The sequence below is a fragment of the Pan troglodytes genome, chromosome 7 (assembly GCF_028858775.2).
Source record: "Pan troglodytes isolate AG18354 chromosome 7, NHGRI_mPanTro3-v2.0_pri, whole genome shotgun sequence".
Taxonomy (NCBI): domain Eukaryota; kingdom Metazoa; phylum Chordata; class Mammalia; order Primates; family Hominidae; genus Pan; species Pan troglodytes.
In genome coordinates, this window is record NC_072405.2 from 30,233,793 (window position 1) to 30,259,054 (window position 25,262).

General features: G+C 48.4%; 2 protein-coding genes across 14 annotated transcripts in view; one reads left to right on the forward strand and one right to left on the reverse strand.

The window, feature by feature from the left end:
• Positions 1–2,854: 2,854 nt before the first annotated feature.
• Positions 2,855–12,975, reverse strand: DOK2 (docking protein 2). 6 transcript variants are annotated; one of them, XR_001720084.3, is made up of 6 exons: positions 8,947–9,184; positions 7,637–7,918; positions 7,309–7,396; positions 6,079–6,263; positions 4,555–5,330; positions 2,855–3,758 (listed from the first exon to the last, which is right to left on the reverse strand). XR_001720084.3 is itself a non-coding variant. In XM_519640.7 (5 exons), exons 1-5 carry the CDS (start codon positions 9,007–9,009, stop codon positions 4,710–4,712), a joined length of 1,239 nt encoding a protein of 412 aa, XP_519640.1. In that variant the 5' UTR covers positions 9,010–12,975; the 3' UTR covers positions 4,272–4,709. The 6 variants fall into 6 exon arrangements, 5 of the variants coding, with proteins under 5 accessions (XP_519640.1, XP_063672984.1, XP_016814675.1 ...); XM_519640.7 differs by lacking the exon at positions 2,855–3,758 and having other exon boundaries at positions 4,272–5,330; positions 8,947–12,975; XM_063816914.1 differs by lacking the exon at positions 2,855–3,758 and having other exon boundaries at positions 4,272–5,330; positions 7,637–8,025; positions 8,947–9,174.
• A 929-nt stretch (positions 12,976–13,904) lies between these two features.
• XPO7 (exportin 7) overlaps positions 13,905–25,262 on the forward strand; it is an 88,114-nt gene continuing 76,756 nt past the window's right edge. For 3 of the 8 annotated variants that reach the window (XM_024345079.3, XM_001151243.7, XM_024345080.3), the window contains exon 1: positions 15,044–15,173. In XM_024345079.3, coding sequence (XP_024200847.1) covers positions 15,156–15,173 — 18 coding nt within the window. In that variant the 5' untranslated portion in view covers positions 15,044–15,155. Of the gene's footprint in view, positions 14,578–15,043; positions 15,174–15,591; positions 17,015–25,262 lie in introns of those variants that run through there. The other 5 variants (XM_063816904.1, XM_063816906.1, XM_063816907.1 and 2 more) reach the window with 3 other exon arrangements.

The following is a 25,262-nucleotide window of genomic DNA, read 5'->3' on the forward strand; positions in this document are numbered from 1 at the left end:
CCTGGTCACAGCAAACCTCATGGTGTCAACAGCTGTCTGACTTCGGACCTTGGAGCCTTCAAGAGGCCCTTCTGGGTGGATCAATCACTTGCTGTGACATTGCCCTGTCCCCTTTGAGGGCAGCTGTTTCCTTACATATGAATTTGCCCCTGGGCATCCTGGTGGCATAGAAACCCTCCAAGGAGGCCCGGCGTGGTGGCTCACATCTGTAATCCCAGCACTTTGGGAGGCCGAGGCAGGTGGATCACCTGAAGTCAGGAGTTCCAGCCCAGCCTGGCCAACATGGTAAAACCCCATCTCTACTAAAAATATAAAAACTTAGCCAGGTGTGGTGGCGGGTGCCTGTAATCCCAGCTACCCGGGAGGCAGAGGCAGGAGAATTGCTTGAACCTGGGATGTGGAGGTTGCAGTGAGCCGAGATCTTGCTGTTGCACTCCAGCTTGGGCTACAAGAGCGAAACTCCATCTCAAAAAAAAAGAAAAGAAAGAAAGAAAAGAACCCTCCAAGGAGGCCCTCACCACCGTGTGTCTGTTTGAGAAGGGTGATCCCTCAAGCAAGCTCCTTCATTCCTGTGTTCAGTGAACATCTGCCTGCCCACTCCACACTGTAGGCCCCTCGAGGGTGGGATGGGTCTGTGCTGCTCCCCAGCTCCTAGGCGGGACTGGTCCATGACAGATGCTCCAGGGCATTTGCTTTTTTGTTGTTTTTGTTTTTGAGATAGGGTCTCACTCTGTCCCCCAGGCTGCTGTGCAGTGGCTCAATCACAGCTCACTACAGCCTCAACCTCCTGGGCTCAAGCAATCCTCCCACCTCAGCCTCCCAAGTAGCTGGGGCTACAAACAAGCACCACCATACTCAGCTAATTTTTAATTTTTCTGTAGAGATAGAGTTTCCCTATGTTGTCCAGACTGGTCTCAAACTGCTGGGCTCAGGCAATCCTCCCACCTCGGCCTCCCAAAGCACTGAAATTACAGGCATGAGCCACCATGCCTGGCCCATGACATTTGTTGAATGAAGGAAGGTACACATTGCAGATGACCATGGTGCAGCTGAGGCTGGCTGTAGTGGCCCTGACACCATTCTCTGGAGGGTGGCACACCCCTTGGATCAAATCTTCTGAGAGCGACCCTGATGGCATGATCAGCATTTTCTCAACAACTGTCTTAAGGACTTTCATTACCCCTCCCAACTTCCCCAAAAGCTACTTCCCCTGTCCCTCCAGCCCTCACCCCACCTTTCCCAAGGGCCCCAATCAACCACTTCCCCTTGCATGGCACAGACAGCATTAGAATGGAAGAACCCAAGTCCCTAGATCTGGAAAGTGGCGAGAGGGGACGAAAGGGCAATGTCCAGCTTAGGACCCCAAACTTCTTGAAGGCAGGGTCCACACATCTGGGAGTGGGATTCTGAGGCTCTGAAGGGACAAGCTCTGACATGCAGATTCCTCAGATTATCCCCAAGCCCTTTGGGTAGTAAATGCCTTCCTTCAGGGCCAAGCCCCCAAGGCTGGTGGTGGCAAAGCCCCCCAGTGGCCTTTTCCACAGGCTAACACCGCCCCCTGCTGGGCTAAGCCAGGACAGCCACTTCAAATGCCACCTTAGGAAATCGGAAACGTGGCTACCTTGCCAAAGAGAAACCCCAACTCCCACTGCTGGCCTGAAGAGGGGGAAGAGTAAAATCCTTGGAAGTGGGGCCTTCCAGCCTTTAGTGATCCAGAGGCTGGAAAGGGAGGGTGCCAGGGGGCACCTTCCACACAGACAGGAAGGCCCCTCACTGGCTCTCTCCAGGCAGCTGATCCATTGCTCAAGTTCCTTCAACAAGGGAAAAGGCCACGGTGAGAGGAGAAACAGAGGTCACAGCACACCTGGGAGGCCAACGTCCATGTCTAAGTCTATGCCCCTCTCCCTCCTAAGCGCTAGCTCTCCTACCCAGCTTCAGGACTTGTCTTGCCGGATCAATACTAGCCATCTCCATCTCAACGCATCAGAAACTAAGTTCATCTTGTTCCCAAATCCTGAGTCTCAGGCCGGGCATGGTGGCTCACGCCTGTAATCCCAACACTTTGGGAGGCAAGGTGGGCAGATCACTTGAGGTCAGGAGTTTGAGACCAGCCTGGCCAACATGGTGAAATCCCGTCTCTACTAAAAAAAAATACAAAAATTAGCCTGGCGTGGTGGCTCACACCTGTAATCCCAGCATTTTGGGAGGCTGAGGTGGGCAGATTACCTGAGGTCAGGAGTTTGAGACCAGCCTGGCCAACATGGTGGAACCCCATATCTACTGAAAATACAAAAAATTAGCCGGGTGTGGTGGTGCACGCCTGCAGTCCCAGCTACTCGGGAGGCTGAGGTGGGAGAATTGCTGAACCCGGGAGGCTGAGATTTCAGTGAGCCGAGATCACACCACTACAGTCCAGCGTAGGTGACAGAGTGAGATTCTATCTCAGGAGGAAAAACAAACAAACAAAAAACCCAAGTATCTCTAGAAACCCTCTTTCTCTGGGTTCCACATCCACTATGAGTCCAAGATCCACAGGTGCTAGCTCTACACCATCTTTTGAATCCAGTCCTTTCTGAATTTCTCCCTTTCCCACTTTTCTTGAGCCAGGGTCTTGCTCTGTTGCAGAGGCTAAATGATTCTCCAGCCTCAGCCTCCCAAGTAGCTGGGACTACAAGTATGCACCGCCACACCTGGCTAAGTTTGTTTGTTGGTTTGTTTGTTTTTATAGAGATGGGGTCTCATCACTATGTTGCCCAGGTTGGTTTCGAATTCCTGGGCTCAAGTGATCCTCCCACTTTGGCCTCCCAAGTTGCTGGGATCACAGGTGTGAGCCACGGTGCCCAGATGAATTTCCCCTTTTCTTTTTCTTTTCTTTTTTTTTTTTTTTTTTTTTTTTTTGAGACGGAGTCCTGCTCTGTCACCCAGTAGGGTGCAGTGGTGCAATCTCAGCTCACTGCAAGCAATTCTCCTGCCTCAGCCTCCCAAGTAGCTGGGATTACATGTGCCCACCACCATGCCCAGCTAATTTTTGTATTTTTAGTACAGATGGGGTTTCACCATCTTGGACAGGCTGGTGTTGAACTCCCGACCTCATGATCCACCCTCCTCAGCCTCCCAAAGTGCTGGGATTGCAGGTGTAAGCCACCGTGCCTGGCAGAATTTCCCCTTTTCAATTCAGCCCCAACCTACCCCCTCCCACCCCAAGTCCACCTTCCACAGGGCTATCGGGTTATTGCCCTAAAGCTCAGCTTTTATGGGACTCCCTGTTCAAAAGCCTTTAGTTGTTCCACCTTTCCCTCTAATTAGTTACAAATTCCCCTTAATACAGTCAGAATCTGCCTTCCCAACTAGATTGTGCCACCTTCCCTGCACTCTGAGTGTAGAACTCCATCCCGAAAGCAACACATCCGTACCTCCCCGTGGTTTCACCTACACTCCCATTCCTATCCAAGATGCTCCTTCACATCCCCTTTATCTCCATGGAACTCCTTCCCACCCGTAAATGCCCACCTTAAATGGTACCTTTGATATGAAGCCTTTCTTGCGCTCCCAACAAATAGTTACCTCTCTGGCACTCATGGCCCTGTCTGGTCCCTTGTGGCACTCACACCCACTCTGTGACAGACACCTGTGCCTTGTTTCATCTCATCCCCTTCTGGGCAGTGTGTCTCTCACAGGCCACGCAGTCTACAGCCTCCCACAAACAGTGCCCATGCTGTCGGCGGACTGGGTTGATAGCTGAAGTCCATGGACACACCCTGCCAGGAAAGCAGGTTTTGATAAGAGGAGCAAGCACAAGGACACAGGCTGACCTGTGGGGAAATGGTGTGTGGGGACCTAGGAACCCAGAGCCAATGGGAATCACAGAGCTGGATGGCTCTTCCTTGCACACATGGGGCAACCCCCTCATTTCATGAAGATGTGCACAAATCTCAGGGAAGCGAAAGGGCCCAGGACCACACACCTGGTGACTCCCACTCCTGGTGTATAAGAGGCTCCATCAATCCAATTATTTCCTTCCTTGCAGTTTGGCTCTCCCCCCGCTCCCCCGTGCTTCCCCCACCATTTTTCTGACATTGACCTCATCCCAGCAAAAGGGATACATGCTTGAACACTATTCCCAGGGCACCCTGACTGACTTTTACAGGCCTCTGTGAGCAGATGCTTGGGGCTCAGCCTAGGCCCCAGGGGGATCTTGCAGCTGGGAGAGGATGTGATCAAGGTTGGTCAGTTGGAGCCTTCACTCCCACAGCATTCATGCCACACAAAAATGTTCTGAAAATGCTTTAATGCCACCAAGAAATCTGAAAGGTGCAGGAAGCTGCCGCCATCCCCCTGGGTGCCTGGGCCCAGGCTGTCCCTGAAGTGGCCATCAGCAGGCAGGAGGCTTGCATAGCCAAGCAGCCCAAGCAATTGCTGACATCCTTTTGTCCTCTGCCCTAAATGCCCCAGGTTCCTCCTCAGCTGGGGAAAGAAAGAGGAGGAAGTGGAAAAAGAGTAGGAGGAGGGTGGTTCTCTCCAGGGCACCCTTCCTGCTTTGGGATGGTGACTCACCCAGCAGGCCCTGGGAGAGGCAATTTATCAGCCCCAATGAAGACAGGCCAGACCTCGGGCTCCAGAAGGGGCAGAGGAGGTTCTTCTGATGCAGTGGTCAGGAGGAGTCACCAGCAGAAGCCAGGGGGCGGTGGACCATCCCTCCGCTGCCTCTGTCACTTTGGGCCTTTCTTAAGTACAACATTGTCATACTCGGTTCCTGGCTGCCAGCCAGAAGCAGAGAAATCCTGCCCGGCTGGGTGGACATGCTGGAGGCCAGCAGGGTCCCTGTCAGCTGTCGCCTGCCTCCTCCATGCCTCACCCCGGGGCTCCTGCGGGCTGTCATAGAGGGACAGGGCAGCCACTCCCTCGGGCTCATCGTATATGTGGTCAGGTCGAGAGGGCAGGGTCTCCTCAATGCTGTCATACAGAGGGTCGGCCAGGAGCTGAGGAGGGACTGCCAAGATGCCCCTGAAGTTCTTCCCCAAGGAACGGGCCACCGCATCGAAGGGCACGGCATACTCCCCCTCCTGGCCCCGAGGCCGTGGAGCAGGCACCGGTGTGGTGGGTGAAGGCGGCGGCAGTGAGTCATGCGGCCGAGAGTAGGGGCTCTCAGGCCGGGGCAGCGAGGCGGGGATTGTGGCCGGCTGGGGTTGGGGTGTAGCGGGTGCAGCATTCTTCTGGGCAGAGATGGCCTCTTCCAGGGCCAAGAAGATCTCATTGCCTTGCCGGGTTTCGAACTCAAAGTTGCCCTCTCCAGAGACACAGCGACGGCCTGCCTCAAAGGAAAAGGTTACCTGGACCAGGGAGAAAGCAGGTTATTGGCCAGGCCACAGGGCAGGGATGCATTTTTTTTTTTTTTTTTTTTTTTTGGAGACAGAGTCTCACTGTGTCTCCAGGCTGGAGTGCAGTGGCACGATCTCAGCTCACTGCAACCTCCGCCTCCCAGGTTCAAGCGATTCTCCTGCCTCAGCCTCCCTGGTAGCTGGGACTACAGGTGCATGCCACCACGCCCAGCTAATTTTTGTATTTTTTGTAGAGACAGGGTTTCACCATGTTGGCCAGGATGGTCTCGATCTCTTGACCTCATGATCCACCTGCCTCGGCCTCCCAAAGTGCTGGGATTACAGGCATGAGCCACCGCACCCAGCTAGGGATGCTTTCTTAAACCCGATCCCTAACCCAAGCCCTGGGACCTCCAGCTTCCCTTCATGGGAACTGCTGGAGCCTCCTCTGCCCTCTGTGCTTTCCCCTACAGGCAGAGACTTGGCTCTCTCCTCTCCCCTCTCCAGGCCCTTCCTGCTCACTGCCACTATTTCAAGGATGGAGCTAGGCACTAGTTCAGATGCTGTTTACCCCTCTACGGTCTCTCCACCTCTTCTCATTCTCCTTCCTTCTACTCCACTTCTGCCATCTTGTCACTCTATTCTTTGCTTCACTCCATCTCCCTCTCCTGGTCTCTCCCATCCTCTCGCTGCTTCTCACCCCTCTTTGTTCGTAGCTTATCCTTTCTCTCAACCTGCCCTGATGCAGCTTCCCACTCACCTTGTCCCGCCCAAAGCGCCGCAGAAACCTGTAGGGCCAGTCGTACAGCTGGGTCCCTGGCTCGGGCCCACCCCACAGCTCAAGGGCACTCTCCCCAGCCCGGAGGGTATAGGACCCCCGCAGGTGGCACCTCTCACTGGCTTCTGTAGGTCTCATGGTCACAGCAAATTCCTTGTGGGGGCCGACTGGGGAGAAGAAGAGAGAGAAGGCGAAGGCAGTTAATGGGAAACAGCTGGCCTGCCTCACCACTGCCCAGTTCTAAATGAGTGTACCAGAAGTTTTCTAGAAACAGTATTATCCACACACTTATGGCCCCCTGCCTGGGTCTTGGAGGCTGAGCTGCTCTGTGCCAGGTCATACTCCCCAAAAGGCCAGGTACCTCCACCCCCTACCCTAGTAGGCATCACGCCCCTACCCACATCCACCCCAACCTCGTGCCCACATCCTTCCTGCCCCTGTCGCCAGAGCCACAGTCTTGTCTTCCCCACCCCATCTCTCACCCCAAACCAGCCACCACCCTAGTCCCTACGGTCACAGCTGCAGGTGAAGCCTTGGCCCTGCCCTCCCACTGCCGGGGCCCTGGGGGTGAAGCTTAGATGGAAGGCAGATGAAAGTTTCTCCTCCCTCCACCAGCTCCTCAAAAGCAGCACCCGGGGCCAGGCGCGGTAGCTCATGCCTGTAATCCCAACACTTTGGGAGGCTGAGGCAGGTGGATCACCTGATGTCAGGAGTTTGAGACCAGCCTGGCCAACATGGTGAAACCCCGACTCTACTAAAAATACAAAAAATTAGCCAGGCGTGGTGGCCGACGCCTGTAATCCCAGCTGCTCAGGAGGCTGAGGCAGGAGAATCGCTTGAACCCGGAAAGCAGAGGTTGCAGTGAGCCGAGATTGTGCCATTGCACTCCAGCCTGAGCGACAAGAGCAAAACTCCGTCTCAAAAATAGAAAAAAGCAGCACCCTCACCTGGGCCCCCAGCCTTCCCCTCTCCCACCAGCAGGCCCTAGGTAAGATGAGGTGAACCAAGGGAGAGACTCAAGGCAGGGCAGGCTCCCTACGTTGGGCTGCAGCCGGAAGCGAGAAGGAGAGGCTGATAACGGGGCTGGCCCAGGCTGGGGATAACCACAAGGCAGGAAGACTCCGGGCCAGCAGCTAGCCAGCCCACACCTCCTCTCCACCTCACCCTGGGGAGAGCCCCCAGGGGACAGCAGGGCAGCCCCCGCCCCCTCACCTGTGACTGCGCTGCTGTACAATTCATTTTCCTCCATGCAGGGCCGGCTCTGCTTTCCCTCTGGCCCCGAGAGCTCCTTCCTCTGCCCCTAGGGAGGAGGCGCCACGTCTCATCACCTTCCCCGATCCCCAGGCCCCCCTCTGGCCCAAGCCTTCTTTCAGGCCACCTCAACCTGCTGGCTCTGTCTGCACACTGGGTTCGGGTCCCTCCACATCGAGGAAGCACCCCATCACCCTGACCTTGACACCTGTAACACTTGCCCACAGGAAGTATCTAACACCCTCGGCCTGCACGCCCCCTTGCCCTTTCCGCACCCCGGGCGACTCACGGGGAAGGCCAGGAGGCAGATGGCCTGCACCCAGTCGCCGCGCTCCGCTGCAGGGGCCGCCAGGAGGTACAGGCGCTCCTTGGTCTCCAGGAAGAAGGCACTGGTGTCCCGGGGGCTGCTGGCCTCTCCGCCGGCCTCGGCCACCCGCAGGCAGTCACTGAGGCGGATGACCTTCCGGGCAGCCTCACACCGACGAGGCTTCTCCGGGCCCTCCTGCAGCTCCAGCCGGGCCAAGGCGCAGTCCGACCCTCCATACAGTGAGGCGCCGAAGCGGCGCCATTTCTGTGCCAGAGGCGTGGGAGGCGGGGGCGGGAGGGAGCCACCCAGAGACGGGGAGATCGTGAGCCAAGGGGAGAAGAGGAACCGTGGGAGGGGGACTGGGGCAGCCACTTGGAGATGGGGAGAGAGAGGTGAAGATCACATGAGACCCAGGGAGGCAGAGAAGAGGACAGTGACTGCAGGAATTAGAAAATCGGAGATCAGCCGCCAGCCCCGAGAAAGAGGCCCACGAGCAAGAGCAGAGACTGCCCAGGCAGAATGCAACACCGGGATGAGCCCAAAGCAGGCTGCAAGAAGGCCAAACAGTCCCACCGCAGTGGACTCCAGTCTGGGGAGGAAAGCGGGCCAGTGGCCGAGGCCCAGAGGAGGGAGTGAGGAGGGCGGCGTGTGACCCGGGCTGGAGACCTCATTCTCCTTCTGTGCGAAATCCTGAAGGAGAACTTCTCTCCACCCTCCTGAACCTTGGTGCCTCATTCCTTGATAGGTTGGGCCATGAGAGAGAGACAGGTGTGCCCCCCAGTGTTGGTTAGGGGACGAGGACTTCCTGGTTCAAGGAGGCCAGGGAAGGGGAAAGAGGATGGACAGCCGGCTGGGGTCCAGGCCCCCAGAGGCCCCAGCCCAAGCTGAACACCAGCCACATGCACCCCACTGGGGTGGGGAAGGAACCTCTCCTGTCATCCTAAACTGTCCCTCCAGCTGCCCCTTCCATTCCCTTCCATGGTGTCTGGTGAAAAGAAGTCAACACAGAGCAAGAGAGCAAAAGAGGCAAGAGATGAAGGCAGCACATCCTCCACCCCCACCCAGGGCAAACAGCCCTCAGTAAGGAGCACAGTTTGGGACCTGGTTGGGGCCTGGTTCAGGAGACAGCGTCGGGTAGGAAAAGAGCCCTCCCAAAGTTGAGCTCTGGGTCTAACTTGGTGGGTGCACAGTCAGACCTATAAGGGTTTTGAATATGAAACTCCCTCTCCAACCCAGGAATTCTAGCAGCCTCCCAGGCCCCCTGCCCAACCCCAGCCCAGCCTCACTCCTACCTTTCCAAACGTCTGCTGCTGCTGAAGATACAAGAAGCCTTGTTTCACTGCCCCGTCTCCCATCCTCTGACCATCTCGGAGACCCAGGCTTCAGCTCTCTCCTTCACTCCTGCCCTTGCCTCTCTCTTCTCAGCCGTGTGTTTCCCTTCTCTGAAGTTCATTTCCTCTCTGCCTAGGGTTTTCTACACTATTCTAGTCTGCTCGATGACGACAGGCTGATAGGCCCTGCGGTTTCTTCTGAGTGTGTGTTCTTTTTTTTCTTTTTTTTTTTTTTTTCTGAGTGAGTTTTATACTCAAGCTTCCTGCATTTCCAGTGAGTTAGAGAAAATTTCCAAAAAGCTAAATGCCAGCTCTTCAGTGAGCAACAATTCAGGTACAGAAGTTGGCACAGGGAGGCGCCAGCAAAGAGTGGCTGGCCCACTGGAACAGAGACCCAGAAACCAAACTAGACAGTGAAATCAGTAGCGAAGGGCCCCCCAACAAGCTGTACGCAAGTTGGAAGGGACAAACCACTAAGTTACAAATAAGGAAACAGGCTTGGAAAGTCTGAGGGATTTATTCAAGGCCACCAAACCAGAACCCAGGTCTCTCAACGCTTAACAGCTGAATGACACACACGGCATTACACAGAGAGACACATAAGACAGCTCATGTGGGCCTAACCAGATACCAGTTTCACATACACACACACACACAGAGAGAGAGAGAGAGAGAGAGAGAGAGAGAGAGAGAGAGAGAGAGAGAGAGGCAACCGTTTAACTACATGCGAGCACTCCCTGTCTGCCAACAACACACACTCACACCAACCCTGTAAAGATTCTAGAAAGATGATCATCCCCTCTGGAGAAGGGACTGACTCCCCAAGTACATCTCAACTGTTGGATTTTTGCCTTCTTGCAAGCATTCCTGAGCATTAGAAAGATGCTTAGGTTTCATCTGCAAATTATCTTAAGTTTCAATAGCAATCACTTTCATATACATTTTGAAAATGCTTCATAGTTACCGAAGGTGCTTCGTAGCTCGCAAAGCTTCTAGGCACACACTTTTCATCAGCCACGCCATCCTTTGACAAAGGCAGGGCAGGTATGAACACACTAATTTGCAACTTGCCTGAGGTCACAGAGGTAGTTGGGGGCAGAGGAAGAAGTAGAGACGAGGGCTCCTGATCTTTAATTCAACATTTTGCAGGGCCCCTAAATGGAATCCAGATCCATGCAAAAAGATCCATTGCTGTAGGGAAATCCCAGCTGCTCAGAGAAGTTTAACTTAAAGCCAGATGGTTTAGAGAAGCAATCTGTATGGAGGCACGGTGCAGAAGGGTTGGAAAAAACTGAGACTCAGACCAACACTCTTGGGGTTAATCCCATAACAGGTGCTTATATAAACAGGCCCATTTCCTCTACAACAGGGGTTCAGTTACCCTGGCAAGGAGCGAGCAGCACCGTGCACAGCTTAGGCCTTCTGCTGTACATGCCATGGACTGGACCAAATAAGCTTGAAAAAAATGAATGTCATGAGCTCTGTGAGGACAAGGATGAGTCACTTCAAACTCACTGCCCTCAGCCGTGATGCCTGGGTTTGAAGAGGTTGATCCAAAGCTCAAGGGAGAACCAAGCATACTGTTTTGGGAAAAGCACACCTTGGCAAGTGGTTAGGGGTATGGAAATGGGATGTGACCTAATCTTCCTCTTTAGTCCCTAAGGAGAGTCAACTCTGCCTGGGAGCTGCATGGTCTTTGGTGCAGGGAGTGAGAAGAGGAGGGCTTTATGGCCATCTTAGGGGCTGCCAGAGCAGTGCCTTCCAAACTGTAACATGTAGATCTTGTTCAAAGTAGACTCCAATAAAGTAGGTCTGGAATGAGCCCTGAGATGCTGCCGGTGGTGGGTGGGCCAAACCACACTGAGTAGCAAGGTGACAGAGGATGTCCCCTGCTACCCTGATCGCCTTCCCTGAAGACAAAATGGACACATTCCACTCAGAACCACAGGGGGGCACCCAAGTTTACCAGATTACTTGAAAGTTGTTTAAACCCGGAGGCCTGAACCCCAGGCAATCCAGACACTCCCTTGTCATCCCTTGCTTATGGAAGCTGGAGGAGTTTAGCCGTTGACTGCAGAAGATAGGGCGGCAGAATATATACCAAGAGCAACACCCTTGCAGTCCTTCTAGGCCCCTTCAACTGTCCCTAGCAGGATTTGTGGCGACCCTGATGTAGAAGCACTAACCCCAGTACCTTCTGCCTAGCCATGGGGAAACCCTGTAAACAGGAGCCCGGAGACATTGCTCCAAGACACAGCAGAAGCGCACAGAATGAGAAGCCCTTAGGGTCCGCAGGCACCAATGATGTGTAGAAAAAGCATTGTAAAGGAGTTGAGGGTGCCTCTTGGCTTGTCTTTGTTTTTACGGGAAAGGAAAAGGCACTCCAAACCCCACCTGTGGCTCATTCTAAGCCACTGGGATCCTGTTCCTTACAATGGTTTCTCTCAGCAGGAGTCAGGAACCACAGCTCCAAGAAATTTTCATTACTATTCTGCTGCGGTGATTAGCAACCCAATCCTAACATAAGAGGGCTGGGACCTTGTCTTTGGGGCAACAAAGGAAGGAGGAGAGGAGACTGTGTCTGACTCCTTGGGCAGGCTTGGGGATTAGGTAACCCTCAAATGATGTGCAGGTAGGGAAGCTAGCTAAGGGGTAGTTCTGGGCACACAACAGGTAAGTACGTATAGGATAGGCAGAGAACTGATGTGGGCCTGAGACAGGTGAAGGACTGAGCGAAAGAATCAGTGAGCGTGTGTTCTGAAGGATCCCATCCCTGCCCCTTCCACCCCCAGTGGTCCCTGACTGTGGGGTGTGGGAGAGGGACAATGCCAGTCTCTTGAGCTTCATTTGTAGCCCCCACCCTTTCTCCATTAAGTCTATCACTTTTCTCAGTACTAAGGAAAGAGAGAACCCAGTTCTAGAAACCCGCTGAGAGGAAGGGCCTATAACATAACATAACATAACATAACATGTTACCTAACAGTGACATAATATTTAGAATGCTTTATGTCTTCATATGAAACCCACATGCACCCTAGAATGAGACATAAAGAAGTTAATACATTCAACAGTTTTTTAAATTTATTTTTTGAGATGGAGTCTTACTCTGTCGTCCAGGCTGTAATGCAGTGGCACAATCTCGGCTCACTGCAACCTCCATCTCCTGGGTTCCAGCCATTCTCCTGCCTCAGCCTCCTGAGTAGCTGGGATTACAGGCGCGCACCACCATGCCTGGCTAATTTTTTTTATTTTTAGTAGAGATGGGGTTTCACCATGTTGGCCAGGCTGCTCTCAAACTCCTGACCTCAGTTGATCCACCCCCCTCAGCCTCCCAAAGTGCTGGGATTAAAGGTGTGAGCCACCATGCCCCGCCTCAACAATTATTTACTGAGCATCTACTCTGTGCAGAGGTACTAGGGATACAACATAGACAGAATCGTTGTTTATACTATGTCTGCTTTTAGTTGGAGGGACTGATAATGAAAGAGTAATAATATGTAGTTTTGGACAGTGATCAATGCTGTGATAGTGATAGGCACAGGGGACAACTTTCAAGAGGGTGGTGAGAAAAGGCTCTCTGAGAGGTGACAAGTGAGCTGAAAAGTCCATGAGGAGAGTGAGCCAGCCATTTCACGATCTGAAGGGAAACCAATCCAGGCAGAAGTTACTGCAAGTGCAAAGGCCCTGAGGCAGGAGATCCTGGCTTTGCAGAACTGCAAGGCCAGAATGACCACAGAGCATTGAGCCAGAGGGGGCATGGTAGAGTGAGGTCAGCTCATACGACCTCTTGAGCCACAGCAAAGATTCGAATTCTAAATGCAACATGAGGCCACTTAAGGATTTTAAGTAGGAGTGTAAATTATCTGAATTATGATTTTAAAAAAATGTTCTGGCCAGGCGCAGTGGCTCACACCTGTAATCCCAGCACTTTGGGAGGCAGAGGCGAGCGGATAACCTGAGGTCAGCAGTTCCAGACCAGCTTGGCCAACATGGTGAAACCCTGTCTCTACTAAAAATCCAAAAATTAGCCAGGTATGGTGGTGGGCGCATGTTATCTCAGCTACTTGGGAGGCTAAGGCAGGAGAATCGCTTGAACCAGGGAGGCGGAGGTTGCAGTGAGCAGAGATGGCGCCATTGCACTCCAGCCTGGGCAACAGAGCAAGACTCTGTCTCAAAAAATAACAAATAAATAAAATAATGTTCTGCAGCAGCCAGCTATATGGAAAATGGGTTATCAAGGGGCAAGACAGGAAGCAGGGAAACTAATTAGGAATCTATTACCAGAGCACAGGAGAAAGGTAATGGTGGCTTGGACCAAGGTGTTAACAGTGGAGATGGATGGAGAAGTGGTCATATTGGGTATATATTAGATATAGATTGAACAGGACTTGCAGGTGACTTGCATGTTGGGGACTGATAAGACTTGAAGAATCAACTCCTGAGTGTTTATTAGGAGCAACTGGATGAATGGTGGTACCATTTACTGAGGAAGGGAAGACACAGGGAGAAACACGGGGAGGTTGGGGTGCGGGGGTGGGGGAAGGGAGGGTGGACAGAAATTTGGGCCTGGCCCACTGTGAAACTGTTACCTCTATTCAGTCCAGTAGGGAATCCAAAGAATTTCCATTGCAATTGTGACTCTGAGAATATTTCATTGCCCGATGCCAGGTTCAGAAAGCCACTGACCCCATCACCCTGCCTCTTTATACGCTCGGAGCTAATGATAGGACGCTGGGAGGTTTTGGGGAAAAACAAAAACCCAACATCTCAAAAGGTCTATGCTCGCTAGAAGTTAACAGTCAAAAGCTCTGCCACTTAAATCTTCTGCCTCTTAAATCTTCTCTGAGTCAGCCTAATTGGCAGAGCCTAATTTGCATACAGAACCCTAGCTGCAAGGAAGTTTGGGTAATGTAGTTTCCAGGTGCCCTACCTCTGCAAACCAGGAAGACCCACTAGGAGGACGGAAGTCGAAATGAATGCTGAGCACCGGTCCACTACATCCACCAAGGGTGTGTAATTCACTACCACCATCATTTGCATATGATGGTAGTCCCCTGTAAATACAAACTTCAAACAATCAGTGCTCTCAGAATCCAGCTATGATCTAATCTGGGGGCCTTAAAAGGAAGCCACAGTGGAATCCAATGGAAAACAGGAACCGGCATTATCTAACAGATAATTCCTAGTGAGGAAGACTGGAATTGGCCTCAGCATGCAGGGGCTGACCTTATCTGACCCAGAGAGATGGCTTTCCCACTCATACCTCCACAAGACCGAGCCTAGGGGTCCTAACCACCAGCCCCGCTGCCTCTTCCAGCATCTGACCCTCTCGGGAGGCAGTCTAGAGTATTGGCAACGATGACAATGTCTTTGGGAAGCCAGAACTGTGCCTTCGTATGTTTTGATCATCACCACCATTCGGTGGTTATTTCCATGAATGTTTATCAAGGACGAAAGGACAGAAATGAAAAACACGAGATCAACCACTGGGGTTGCTGGTGAAATCCAGACCAGAGAGCGATGGCCGTGGTCCAGAAAGCTAGACAGACACAAGCACAGAATCGGCCCCCGTTGAGAAGAGGGCATTGGAAAGTAAGGAATCTCGCAGGCAGCCTAGGTGGGGTGTGGGGGTCCCCGTAGCTGCAAGGTGGGGTGGGGGTGGGAGATGTCCAGGGGCGAGTCAAGGGGGAAGACGGTTGGGAAGAGAGGAAGCCACTGGGTGCAGGGGTCCCGGGGCGGCGACAGACCTCGGCCCCCATCCAGGAGCCCTCACCACGCAAACGAGCAGAAGGCAGCGCCAACTCCCACTCCAGCGCCCGCCCGCCGGAGCGAGCGCGGCCCCTTTAAAAACCATGTAAACAAAGCTTTGTTCCCCCAGCCGCCCCTCCTTCGCGCTCCCCCGGCCCGCTCCTTCCTCCCACCCGGCGTCTCCGGGCCGCTGACGTTGCCCGCGCCTTTACGCCGTCCCAGCGGTGCTGCGCATTCTCCAACCACGGCCCGGGCCGCCGGGGCCTGCGCAGCTGAGCGGCGCTACGCCACGAGCGCAGCGCGACGAGTCCCCAGCGCGCAGGCGCAGCGGCGACGGCGTCGGCGGCGGCGGCGGCAGCGGCTCCGGCCGAGGTGCGCGCTGGGGGGGAGGGGGGGCCGGAGAGGAGCATGAATGGAGCAAAATGGCGGATCATGTGCAGGTGAGAGGAGCCGCGGGGGGGAGGGGGCGACCACGAAGAGCGGCGAGTGGAGTCGGGGGCGCACACGGCCCACAGGGCGCCAGCCGGCTCGGGACTCGGCAGGCCCGCGCCGCCGCCACTCGGGGCTCTGGAGCCGCCGCCCGTCCCGGAGCCCCGGGGCCTTTCCCGCCTCCCGGGCCGGGGGCCTTCTCCGTCCCCTCCCACCCGGTCCCACGCCTCGCGCGCGGGGCTGCAGGGACAGGAACGGGCATCCCGGCGCGCGCAGCCCACAACGCTCGTCAGTCACTGTCTTCGTGCCCGGGGGAGGCCTCCGTCAAGTTCTCGGGCCCCCCCGCCCGCCCCACAGTGAAGCGAGGGGGACCCCCTTGCTGACTTTACTGAGGGGGACGCCCCCATGACGCCCGCCATCCCTCAGCAGATAACAAAAAGGAAACCTCGCGCTGATAAACCTCGCTCTCCGGAGTCTTTCCCGCCGCCTTCCTCTCACGCCCCGGAATACGAGAGACCCCCCAGCAACCCCGGCCTCCTTCCCCCTCCCACGGATGCGCCCTTCCCTCCGACACTCGAAATCGTACAGCCCGGAGGGCCGAGCTCCCCGGTCTTCCAAAATGGGTGCTCAGGCCTCGGCCCGCCTCCCCTCGCGTCCCCCTAGCCACAGTGAAGGAGTTGAGCGCCCACACCTCCTATGAAACACGGGGTGGAGGGGGGTGTGTCTGAAATGAGAGATGCAGGGTTGGGTGCAGACGTTGCTCGGGAGGGTCTTGATCCGGCTCAAGAGCTGCCCCTAGCGTGCTGTGGGGCCAGGCCACTCTCCTCAAAGACAGGCACAGGCCCTAGAAAGGGACAGCCCATACCAAACCCAGTAGCAGATGGAGGACTGCAGGGTTTAATTTCTTGCAAACTAGATAAAGTTTTTCCTGTCTGTGCCTGAGATCTGATATTTTTATGACAGTTATTGATGCACATCCATTGTGGGGAACCTTCCAATTTTCTAGGTAACCAACTGCACAGGTTTTGTGTTGTGGCAAGGAAAGATTAGAGGGCAAGAAGTGTCGCCTTTATATTCTGTGGCATCATTCCTCAAGTAAGAAGAATGATCTCATTCTTAATACGTCTACAGGAATCTGGAGTGGTGTGACTTCTGCCCCTTTCTTTGGAGAGAAGGGACTAAATAAAAGACTTAATTTTCAGGCCAGAGATCAGTAAAGTAGATCTTCGGAGTGTGCGGGACAAGTTGTCAGGACAGAATTATAGCAAGAAACGTAATCACAGGTGGAAAACCACGGGATTTGTGTTTCAAAGCCAGTACCTTGGCTTAATTCAGAAGTGACAGTAAAAGTTGATACAAGGAGATGATAATAATGATAATAATAATAGTATAGCACCTTGCGTTTTATAGCAGTCATTTCTAAGAAGCGTGAAAGATTTTATGTGATTTTTAAAAATTCTTGGATCTTACAAGACTCAGTAGGCAGGAATTACTTCTGTCATTTAAAGGAACAAAAACCAAAGCACAAGAATGATAATGAGATTTGGTTAAGGTAAGTCTAAGTGTCCCAAAGTCTTTGGAGTTTGGGTCCAGTGCGCTTCCTTACTAGGGGGTGGGGGGATGTCTATGAGCATTCTAGAACAGGCTTTGAATAGATAGCCTTTGTGAACCATGCTTTGGAATGCAGAGGGAGTCAGTACTTTTATGAATATACATCGTGCTATTTGCTGTTTCCCGTAAAGAAATATCTCTTAATGTGATCTCCCACATTTTCGAAGCAAAAAGGTTGTCACTCCTGTGAAAGTCAGGATGCATCAAAGCAATCTTCACAGCATTTGTCGCTCCAACGAAGGTCTGTCTTATTTTTAGTAAGATGTTGTTCTCCCACTCACCACTCAAAAATCTACGGAAGTAAGAATTTATTAACTTTTCAAAACAAAGGGGAGCATGTTGGTCAGTGTTTTATTGGTACCCTTTATTTACTTTTAAGAGCTGCAATCTGTTGGTCTAAATTAGTGCTTAGTGGTCTTCATATCAACGGGGTAAGTTTGTGAGTGAATTTTTTTCCCTTTAGAGAGAATGGGACATACTGCTTTTCTTTGTCAGACCACTAAGTGTTAATAGTATTGGGCACTCACAGATGTTAAGGTGGTACTTTATTGTGGCAGAAAACCTTCCTATGAAAAAGATACACCCTTCCCTAGGTATAATGAGTAAATAAAGGATTCATTAAAGACAGTCTGCAATGCATTGAGGGGAGGGTGGCGGGGATATTTTTCTTATAACACTAATCAAACGTGAAGTTTATAAAGGTGTCTGTTACAGATTCATGACTGATTATTGGAGAGTTGAACTAAATAGTCGAGTCATTATGTTATCTAGTGCTTTTCTGAACCACCAGGGTGAGCAGTTTTTTCATAATTGAGGCTGAGTGTCATATGATTCTCGGGTTCTCTCAGGCTGATGTCTTGGATATCTCTATTCTAAGGATATGTATTTTATGGACGATTTTAAGTGCTATAAAACTTTAGTAATGGGAAAATTATAATATTTGGATTGCCCTTTAGCTCTGTTGATGTTACAGGCAAGTGTCTGTAGAAGTGTGCCCTTAAGCAGCTCCTCGATGTGATGGGTTTCTTACTCTTGGTCTTAGATAACCTTATCTGACTTTCACCCTGAAGGCAGGGTGGTTACAAAGCTTTGCGTGGGAGAAAAAAATCAAACTTACTTGTGTTTTGTGTTTAATTATGTTTAGTTGCCCTTCCTTTCATGTTTTTTTTTTTAACATATCTAAAGCTGGCAAGTTATTGCAAAGAGATGAAGACAACGCTCAGTGAACAGTGGTGATGAAAAAGATTAAGAAGGGTCAGATGTTAGTTTTAATAGTGCTAGCTGGTGTTCAGGAGCTCGAGAGGAAAAGGAAGGAAAGAATATGATTTATATATCGAATATGCTATTTAATATGAATTATATTAGTTTTACTATAAATAATGGAAATGAAGACTGATTCCAGGATTTTGCTGGAATTACTACGTTGTTGTGTTGGGTCTTATTATTTACTGGGCTTTGCATTATGACTATACTAGGAGAATGTACTATTTGCAAAGTAGTCATAGTTTGTTTTAAATTCCAGGCACGGTAATTAAATATTGACTACCAGTGTAACTCCAGGGAGTTGTGAAGAATCATTACAACTTGTCAGGTTAAATTTTAGCAGGGTGCAAGAAGTCAGCCTGATTATAGCAAAAGTGATGGTTGTTTTTTCAGCTTTTAACAATATGCAAGGAAGTGATAAGTGCTATGGGTAGTCCATTTTGAAAAGGGAGTTCCGTACAACTTTTGAGAATTTTAAATGGAAAAAACATAACTTTTCTAACTTTTTTCCAGTTCGACTAATACCAGAATGCTTAGTGTGTGCAAGGCCCTTTCTGTGCTGGGCACTTCAGAGGATTCAGAATGAGAAAGACACTGGAGCCAGACTGCTGAAATATCCAATTCTGATGCTCTTTTGGCAGGCTTCAGGAGCACACACGTAGATACAAGAAAGAATACATTGATTTCAAAACAAGAAAGAATACATTGATTTCAAAACATGCTACATCTGTGTTGGGTGATAAGCAATAACTATATCCCATCACCCACTCCCACCCTGATTATACCTCTTTTGTGGGTTTATACAAATAATATGTGTGTATTTTATTTCATTATTTTACTCCTATTCAGCACCACACTGGAAATGTCTGTATTTAAAACATACATATATATATATTCACTTGATTACTCTGACTTTAGTATATTTCCTGAGAAGCCTTGAGAAAAATTAAGGGATATATATATACGTGTGGGATCATTCAAACACTTAACACAGAAAAAACAAAATACAATACAGTGATGGAAGAATCTCTAATTTAGATGAAGGTGTAGAAAGAAGTATCAGGAAGATCCCTGTTCTATATCTTACAGAGAAATTAGCTTCCATTTGACCCAGAAATTGATGTTCATAACCACCAGCTGTATTTTCTTTTTTCTTGGTTGGGTTTTGAAAGCAATATTGTACCACAGCCTTTCGAGGTGGGAAAGTTGCCAGTTTAAACCAATAAGCTAATGTCTCTCTGTAGGTACAACTACTGAGGCTACTTTGCCCACTTCAATATGTGCAAGGAAGATAGTGTTTTGAAACTGCATCTTTTTTTTTAAACACCTAACATTATCTCACATTTTCTCAGGGTTAGGAATCTGGGAGTGGCTTAACTAGATGGTTTTGGTTCAGGGTCTCATTTGCAGTCAAACTCTCAGCTGGGGCTCCGGGCTGCAGTCAATCTCAGGGCTTGACTTGAGGATAGAGAATTTTCTTTAGGTTTACACACAGTGGGCCTGGTCAGGCCTCAGTTCCTCACTGGCTGTTGTCTGGAGGCTGCAGTTCTTTACCAATGGGCCTCTCCTAGTGCATCATTTTTAAGGACTTCATTAAATTCTGTAATGATATATGCTGTGTATAAGTGACCCATCTTTGTTATTTTTTTCAAAAACTTTTTATTGAAATATATACCTGCAGACAGGTACAGAAATCATATGTGTTCAGCTTGATGAATTTTCACAAAGTGAATACTCCTTCCTAACCAGCACCCAAATCAAGTCAGTATTATCGGTGCCCCAGAAGTCCCCTGATACCATCTCAACAGCTACCTGTAGCCCCCCTCCCCCGCCTACCCCACTAACTACTATCCTGTCATTTTATTTTTAAATCTGCTTTTAGAACTCAAGCTGAGTAACCTGAGAGTTGTAGCTTCAAAGCCAGGGGGAGAAGCAGTACAGAGCAGTGATTATACAGCTTTGGGGGGATTTATTTCATAATGTGATGGAAGCTATGTTACTGCTCTCTGGTGGGGATGGGGAGAGTGTGCCTACACAAAATTTTACCCGCAATTTTAGGCCATTCATGAACCTTGTTAACTAGAGTTTAAAGATATGTTTCTTTTTAGATGAAAATGCTCACAACATTTTATTGAGAAACTGATTTACAAGTATTTCTCTTTTGACTTATTTGAAAAGCAAGTTCAGGACCACGATAAATGTTCCTGGAGAGTTACATGCAAGCTGAATTTTTAAATATTGAAATAAATTCTTGAGGATGATTAATGGTGACCACTTAAGCATCTACTAATATCCCATTTTTGTTACTGTGCAGACACATAGAAGGAAATACAAGATGTGATATTCTACTTTCAGGGCCTTACATTGAATTGAGCATCACAACAAGCCTGGTCATTGAGTTGTGAATTTGTAGTGAGACTGGTTTTGTCGACATGTCCCTGAATGGGGGGCAGTCACTACCCCGTTATCTTTTCCCCCATTCCAATACATGTCTGGAATACATTCATTCCTAACATTTATAGTGACTCATTACTAGGAAATTCTCAATGGAATGGGATTGGTACCCAGGAGGCATATCAAAATCTTGGGGGAGGGAGAGAGTTGTAAAAAACCTAGATCCTAAGTATTTCTGATATTTGCTTCAATGGCTGTTCACCCCTTCGCACATGTGTGCATGCACACAAGGACACACACACACTCCTACTGCCATAAAATGGGAAGGATGTATTTAAGAGAAGGCAGAATTGGAAACTTCATGCTAGCATTAATTGATATCATTTAATGCTCACCGCAGCAATGTAACATCGGTATAGAGATAATAGTAATAGAATTTTCCTTGAAATAAGCTGATTAAAAGACCTGGTATCCCTGGAAGACTGGAGAACTCGCTGTTGGAAGATTTAGATGATGTTCATGGTGGTGGTTATTGTAAGACTTACTGGAGTGTGACTTGGTTGGTCATAGGGAAAGGGGATACCAGTATTAACTGAGTGTCTGTTATATGCCGGGCACCATGCTAAGCCTTTTATAGTGTTAGGCCATTTAATTGGGAAACTCGTTTGGTCTCTGAGCCTGGATTAAGTGATCTGTGAAGTCCCTTGTACTTCAAGCATTCTGGATGGGATTTCCAGTTGTCATCCTTGTATTCTCTCCCCAATATACCACCGTGTTCTCAATTCATATGTACATGTTTGTAAAATTCCTTAAAATATTTATGCTCAAACCAACATTTCCATTTTATCTATCTTAAATATATCTTCCTCTTCTTTACGCCTAATTTCTTAAACTCCCAGAGTTTTTTTCTGTAAGATCTAGTCATCTGTAGCACTTCTCACAAATTGAGCTCTCTTATGCCCCAAACAGTAACGAAAGAGGTCTCTTAGTTGGACAATAAGCAGTGAAAGATATTTCTTATGGGACAAGAAATTAACATTATTAGTCAAATGTTGATGCCGGTAGGCTGAGAAATGATTCTCACTTAAAAGCCCCTGGGTTTCAAACCTCTCTTAGAAAAACATTAGTTAGATGAAAAAAAAAAATCAAAATATTTTCCTCTGGAAAACAATGTTCCTCTGAAAACAAGCAGATTATTAAAATATCCCTTGTACTACTTCAGGAAATTGTAATCTTATAACTGTAGTGGCCTTTTAGCTTTTAAATATATGAACTTGTGTTGGACACATGCTGATCTCATTGGTACTTTGCATGATAAGAAATTATGATATTTACAGTGTGCAGTCTCAGAAAGAATTGAGAGTTTTGCTAGACATTTGCCCTAAAGTTTGAGTCAATTTATGGTTTAAAGGGGTGTATTTAAGGCTAGAAAAGGGAAATGAAGGGTTTTCTTAGGATTTTTTCCAATTCTATTTAAAATTGTTTGCAAAGTTTTGAAAGCATATGTCATGAGTTTGGCAAAAATTATTTCAAAGCTTGTTTTTTTTTTAACCTCATTCACCTCCACTAACTCCTGAACTTCAGTGCTTTACTTCTGTCTTCCAAAAAGACGTTGTCTAAAATTAGTCATGAAATTTAACTTAACTGTAAGAACTTGAAACATAAAGTTTGCTCTGAAAAAGATCTGGGAAACCCGATGTATATTTCACATATCAATACATCTGTTGATGTGTTGATAAAATCTATACATCTCAGTTGAAAAAAAATCTAAATTTTGCCCAATATATAGCCACAAATTATTTAGAATGTAATGTTCGTGTTAGTAGGTGATATTTTTGTCTTCAGCTTGTCATTGACCCATCTAAGGATCCCTGCGAGGTCTTGTCAAAAACTAGCCTGGGGCATACCCAAGAATTTTAAAGATTAAATAAAACTTACTGGAAAATGTGACCTTGTTTTCCTTAGTCTTAATATTTTGAACTGATAATGTTCCAGAACTGAGCAACTTTCTTCAGGCCTTCATAAAGCCAAATTAAATTGTTTTTAGGTGAGTTGAACCTGAGCAGCAGGGAGTATTTAAGGACAGGCCAGGCAGGGGCACACATGCTTGTAGTCCCAGCTACTGGGGAGGCTAAGCTGGGAGGATCACTTGGGTACAGGAGTTCAAGTCCAGCCTAGGTAACATAGCAAGACCCCAAGTCTTTAAAAAAAAATTAATTAATTTAAATTAAATTCAAATAAAATAAGGACATTATCCCACAGGTGTTACAAATGAAAATTTGTTGTAATGTAAAGGATTATTTACTAGTTCTTGGAATTCTACAGTTAGCCACACTCCATACAGGGAGAGCAGAATGTTGTGAACAAGAAGTTTTAATTTCACAGAATTCCTAAAACCTGTCCATTCAGAGCTGTTTGGTTTAGGTTACTGTTAATGTACCCTAGAGGTTCCCAGAGGCACATTTCGTGTTAACATTGATAGCATTGATAGGGTGAGACTTAAAAACCAACCTTTTTTTTTTTTTTTTTTTTTTTTTCTTAAGATGGAGTTTTGCTCTTGTTGCCCAGGCTGGAGTGCAGTGGCGCAATCTCGGCTCACGGCAACCTCTGCCTCCCGGGTTCAAGCAATTCTCCTGCCTCAGCCTCCCAAGTAGCTGGGATTACAGGCATGAACCACCACGCCCAGCTAATTTTGTATTTTTAGTAGAGACGGAGTTTCTCCATGTTGGTCCAACTGGTCTTCAGCTCCCGACCTCAGGTGATCCTCCTGTCTCGGCCTCCCAAAGTGCTGGGATTACAGGCGTGAGCCACCGCGCCTGGCTGACCCAACTTCTTATCTATTCCTCCCATACCCGTCCCCTCAAATGTAAACAGCACTCACAAAAGTGGATACTTGGTTCATAGAGATTACTGTTGTGTAAATCTGTTGCCAGTGGAATAAAATCTTTCCTTTTTACTAAAATTTTATGCGTACAGTAAACTGCATCCATTTAAAGTGTACAAATTGACAGATACATACACCTGTGACTCCGGGATCAAAATATGGAACATTTCCTCTTTGCAGTCTGTTCCTCCCTCAGCTCTCAGACCCACAGAACCCTGTTCTGCTTTCTGTCACTATAAATTAGTTTGCATTTTCTGGAATTTTATATAATGGACTTACTGTATACTCTTGTTTTCTGACTTCTTTCACTCAGCATAGTAACTCTGAGATTGATTCTCATTGTTGCATAGTAGGAGTGCTTGGTTACTTTTCATTGTTGCCAAGTATTCCGTTGTATGAATATATCACATTGGATGTATCCATTCACTCTTTGGGAGACATTCAGGTTGTTCCCAGTTTTTAGTCATTGTGAATAAAGATGCTGTGAATATTCATATACCAGTCTCTGTATGGATGTACATTTTTATTTCTCTTGAGTACCTGGGAGTAGGATGGCTGAGTCTTACTGTGTATGTTTACATTTTTAAAGAAACTGTCAATTTTCCAAAATGACTGTACCTCGAGTTATTTCATAACTTCGCCAACATTTAGTATTGTCATTCTTTTGCCATTCTAGTAGGATCTTGTGTTTTTAGTTTGTACTTCTTTGATGACTAACATGTTGAGTATCTCTTCATGTGCTTACTGACATTTGTATATCTCCGGCTTGCAAACCAGGCTGGTGTTTTGGCCTGACAGCCTGTTTTTGTATGGCCTGCACCCTGAGAATAGCTTTTACATTTTAAATGGTTGAAAACATCTAAAAGAATAATACTCCATGTTGCATGGTAATTATATGAAATTCTGATTTCACTGTTCGTAAATAAGTTTTATTGGAACATGCATTCATCTATGTATCCCGTATGGCTATTTTTGTACCACAGTGGCAGAGTTGAATAGTCTTGACAGACATTTTGGCCTAAAATATTTACTTTCTGGCCCTTGAGAGAAAACATTTGCAGACTCCTGGTAGATCTTCTTTGGTGATGTGTCCCTTCAAATCTATTGCCTGACTTTTGGGTGGAGGACGTACCAGCCCAGTATGTTTCTAACTGAAGCCCAGTTTGACAGGAACTGCATCAAGCTCTTCAGTTGTACCAACCACATTTCAAGTGCTCAGTAGCCACATGAGGCTAATAGCTACCATATTGCATAGTGCAGATATAAAATATTGCCACTCTCATGGAAATTTCTGTTGGACAGTGCTACTCTAGAATAAACTTGCCGCTGAACCAAAGGGATTAGAAGCAAAGTGGAACATAGGTTATAGGATTGCTTTCCTGGATGTCGATAAAAATAAGCTAGATCCTCGTCCTCTCAGATGTGTGTGAATGCAAATGGATATATTTTGTTATCCATGTATGTCCTGTTCTCTTGGCCAAGTGATGAGAGGAAGCAGTTAACTCATACAAGAAATTCAGAATTTTACTGATAGGAAATAGTGTTTTAAGGAGAAAAAAACAAGTGTTAATTTATTATCTCCCAAAGCATTTTGCAAAGAACAAACCTTCTAAAATTCCCATATAGTTGTAACTGTTTTACAGATGAGATGGAGAATATGAAGGGAGATAGTAAACCATGAAATCACTTTCTCCTGGTGCTAAGTCCTGATTCACTAGCAATCCTAATTCTCTTCAGCTTCTAATTTTAAAGTATTATTTACCATAAAGTTTTTCATAATAGCATGAGTTTTGAAAATAATTCAGAAATATTCTAAGTTGAAATGGCTAAGATAGCCTATTTTAAGATTGAATTTAAAGGGTTTTTTTTTTTTTTCCCACTGTAAACTGTTTTGTGTGACTGCGCTAAGGGGCAGGCATAACTGACTCTAAAGAGTGAAGTGGAAGTC

Coding starts and splice junctions, on each gene's coding strand:
- DOK2 (XM_519640.7), bottom strand. CDS start 9,009: ATGGGAGACGGGGCAGTGAAACAAGGCTTCTTGTATCTTCAGCAGCAG. Junction 7,919..8,946: donor AGCAGCAGACGTTTGGAAAG/GTAGGAGTGAGG, acceptor CCTCTGGCACAG/AAATGGCGCCGCTTCGGCGC. Junction 7,397..7,636: donor TCTGCCTCCTGGCCTTCCCC/GTGAGTCGCCCG, acceptor CCTCCTCCCTAG/GGGCAGAGGAAGGAGCTCTC.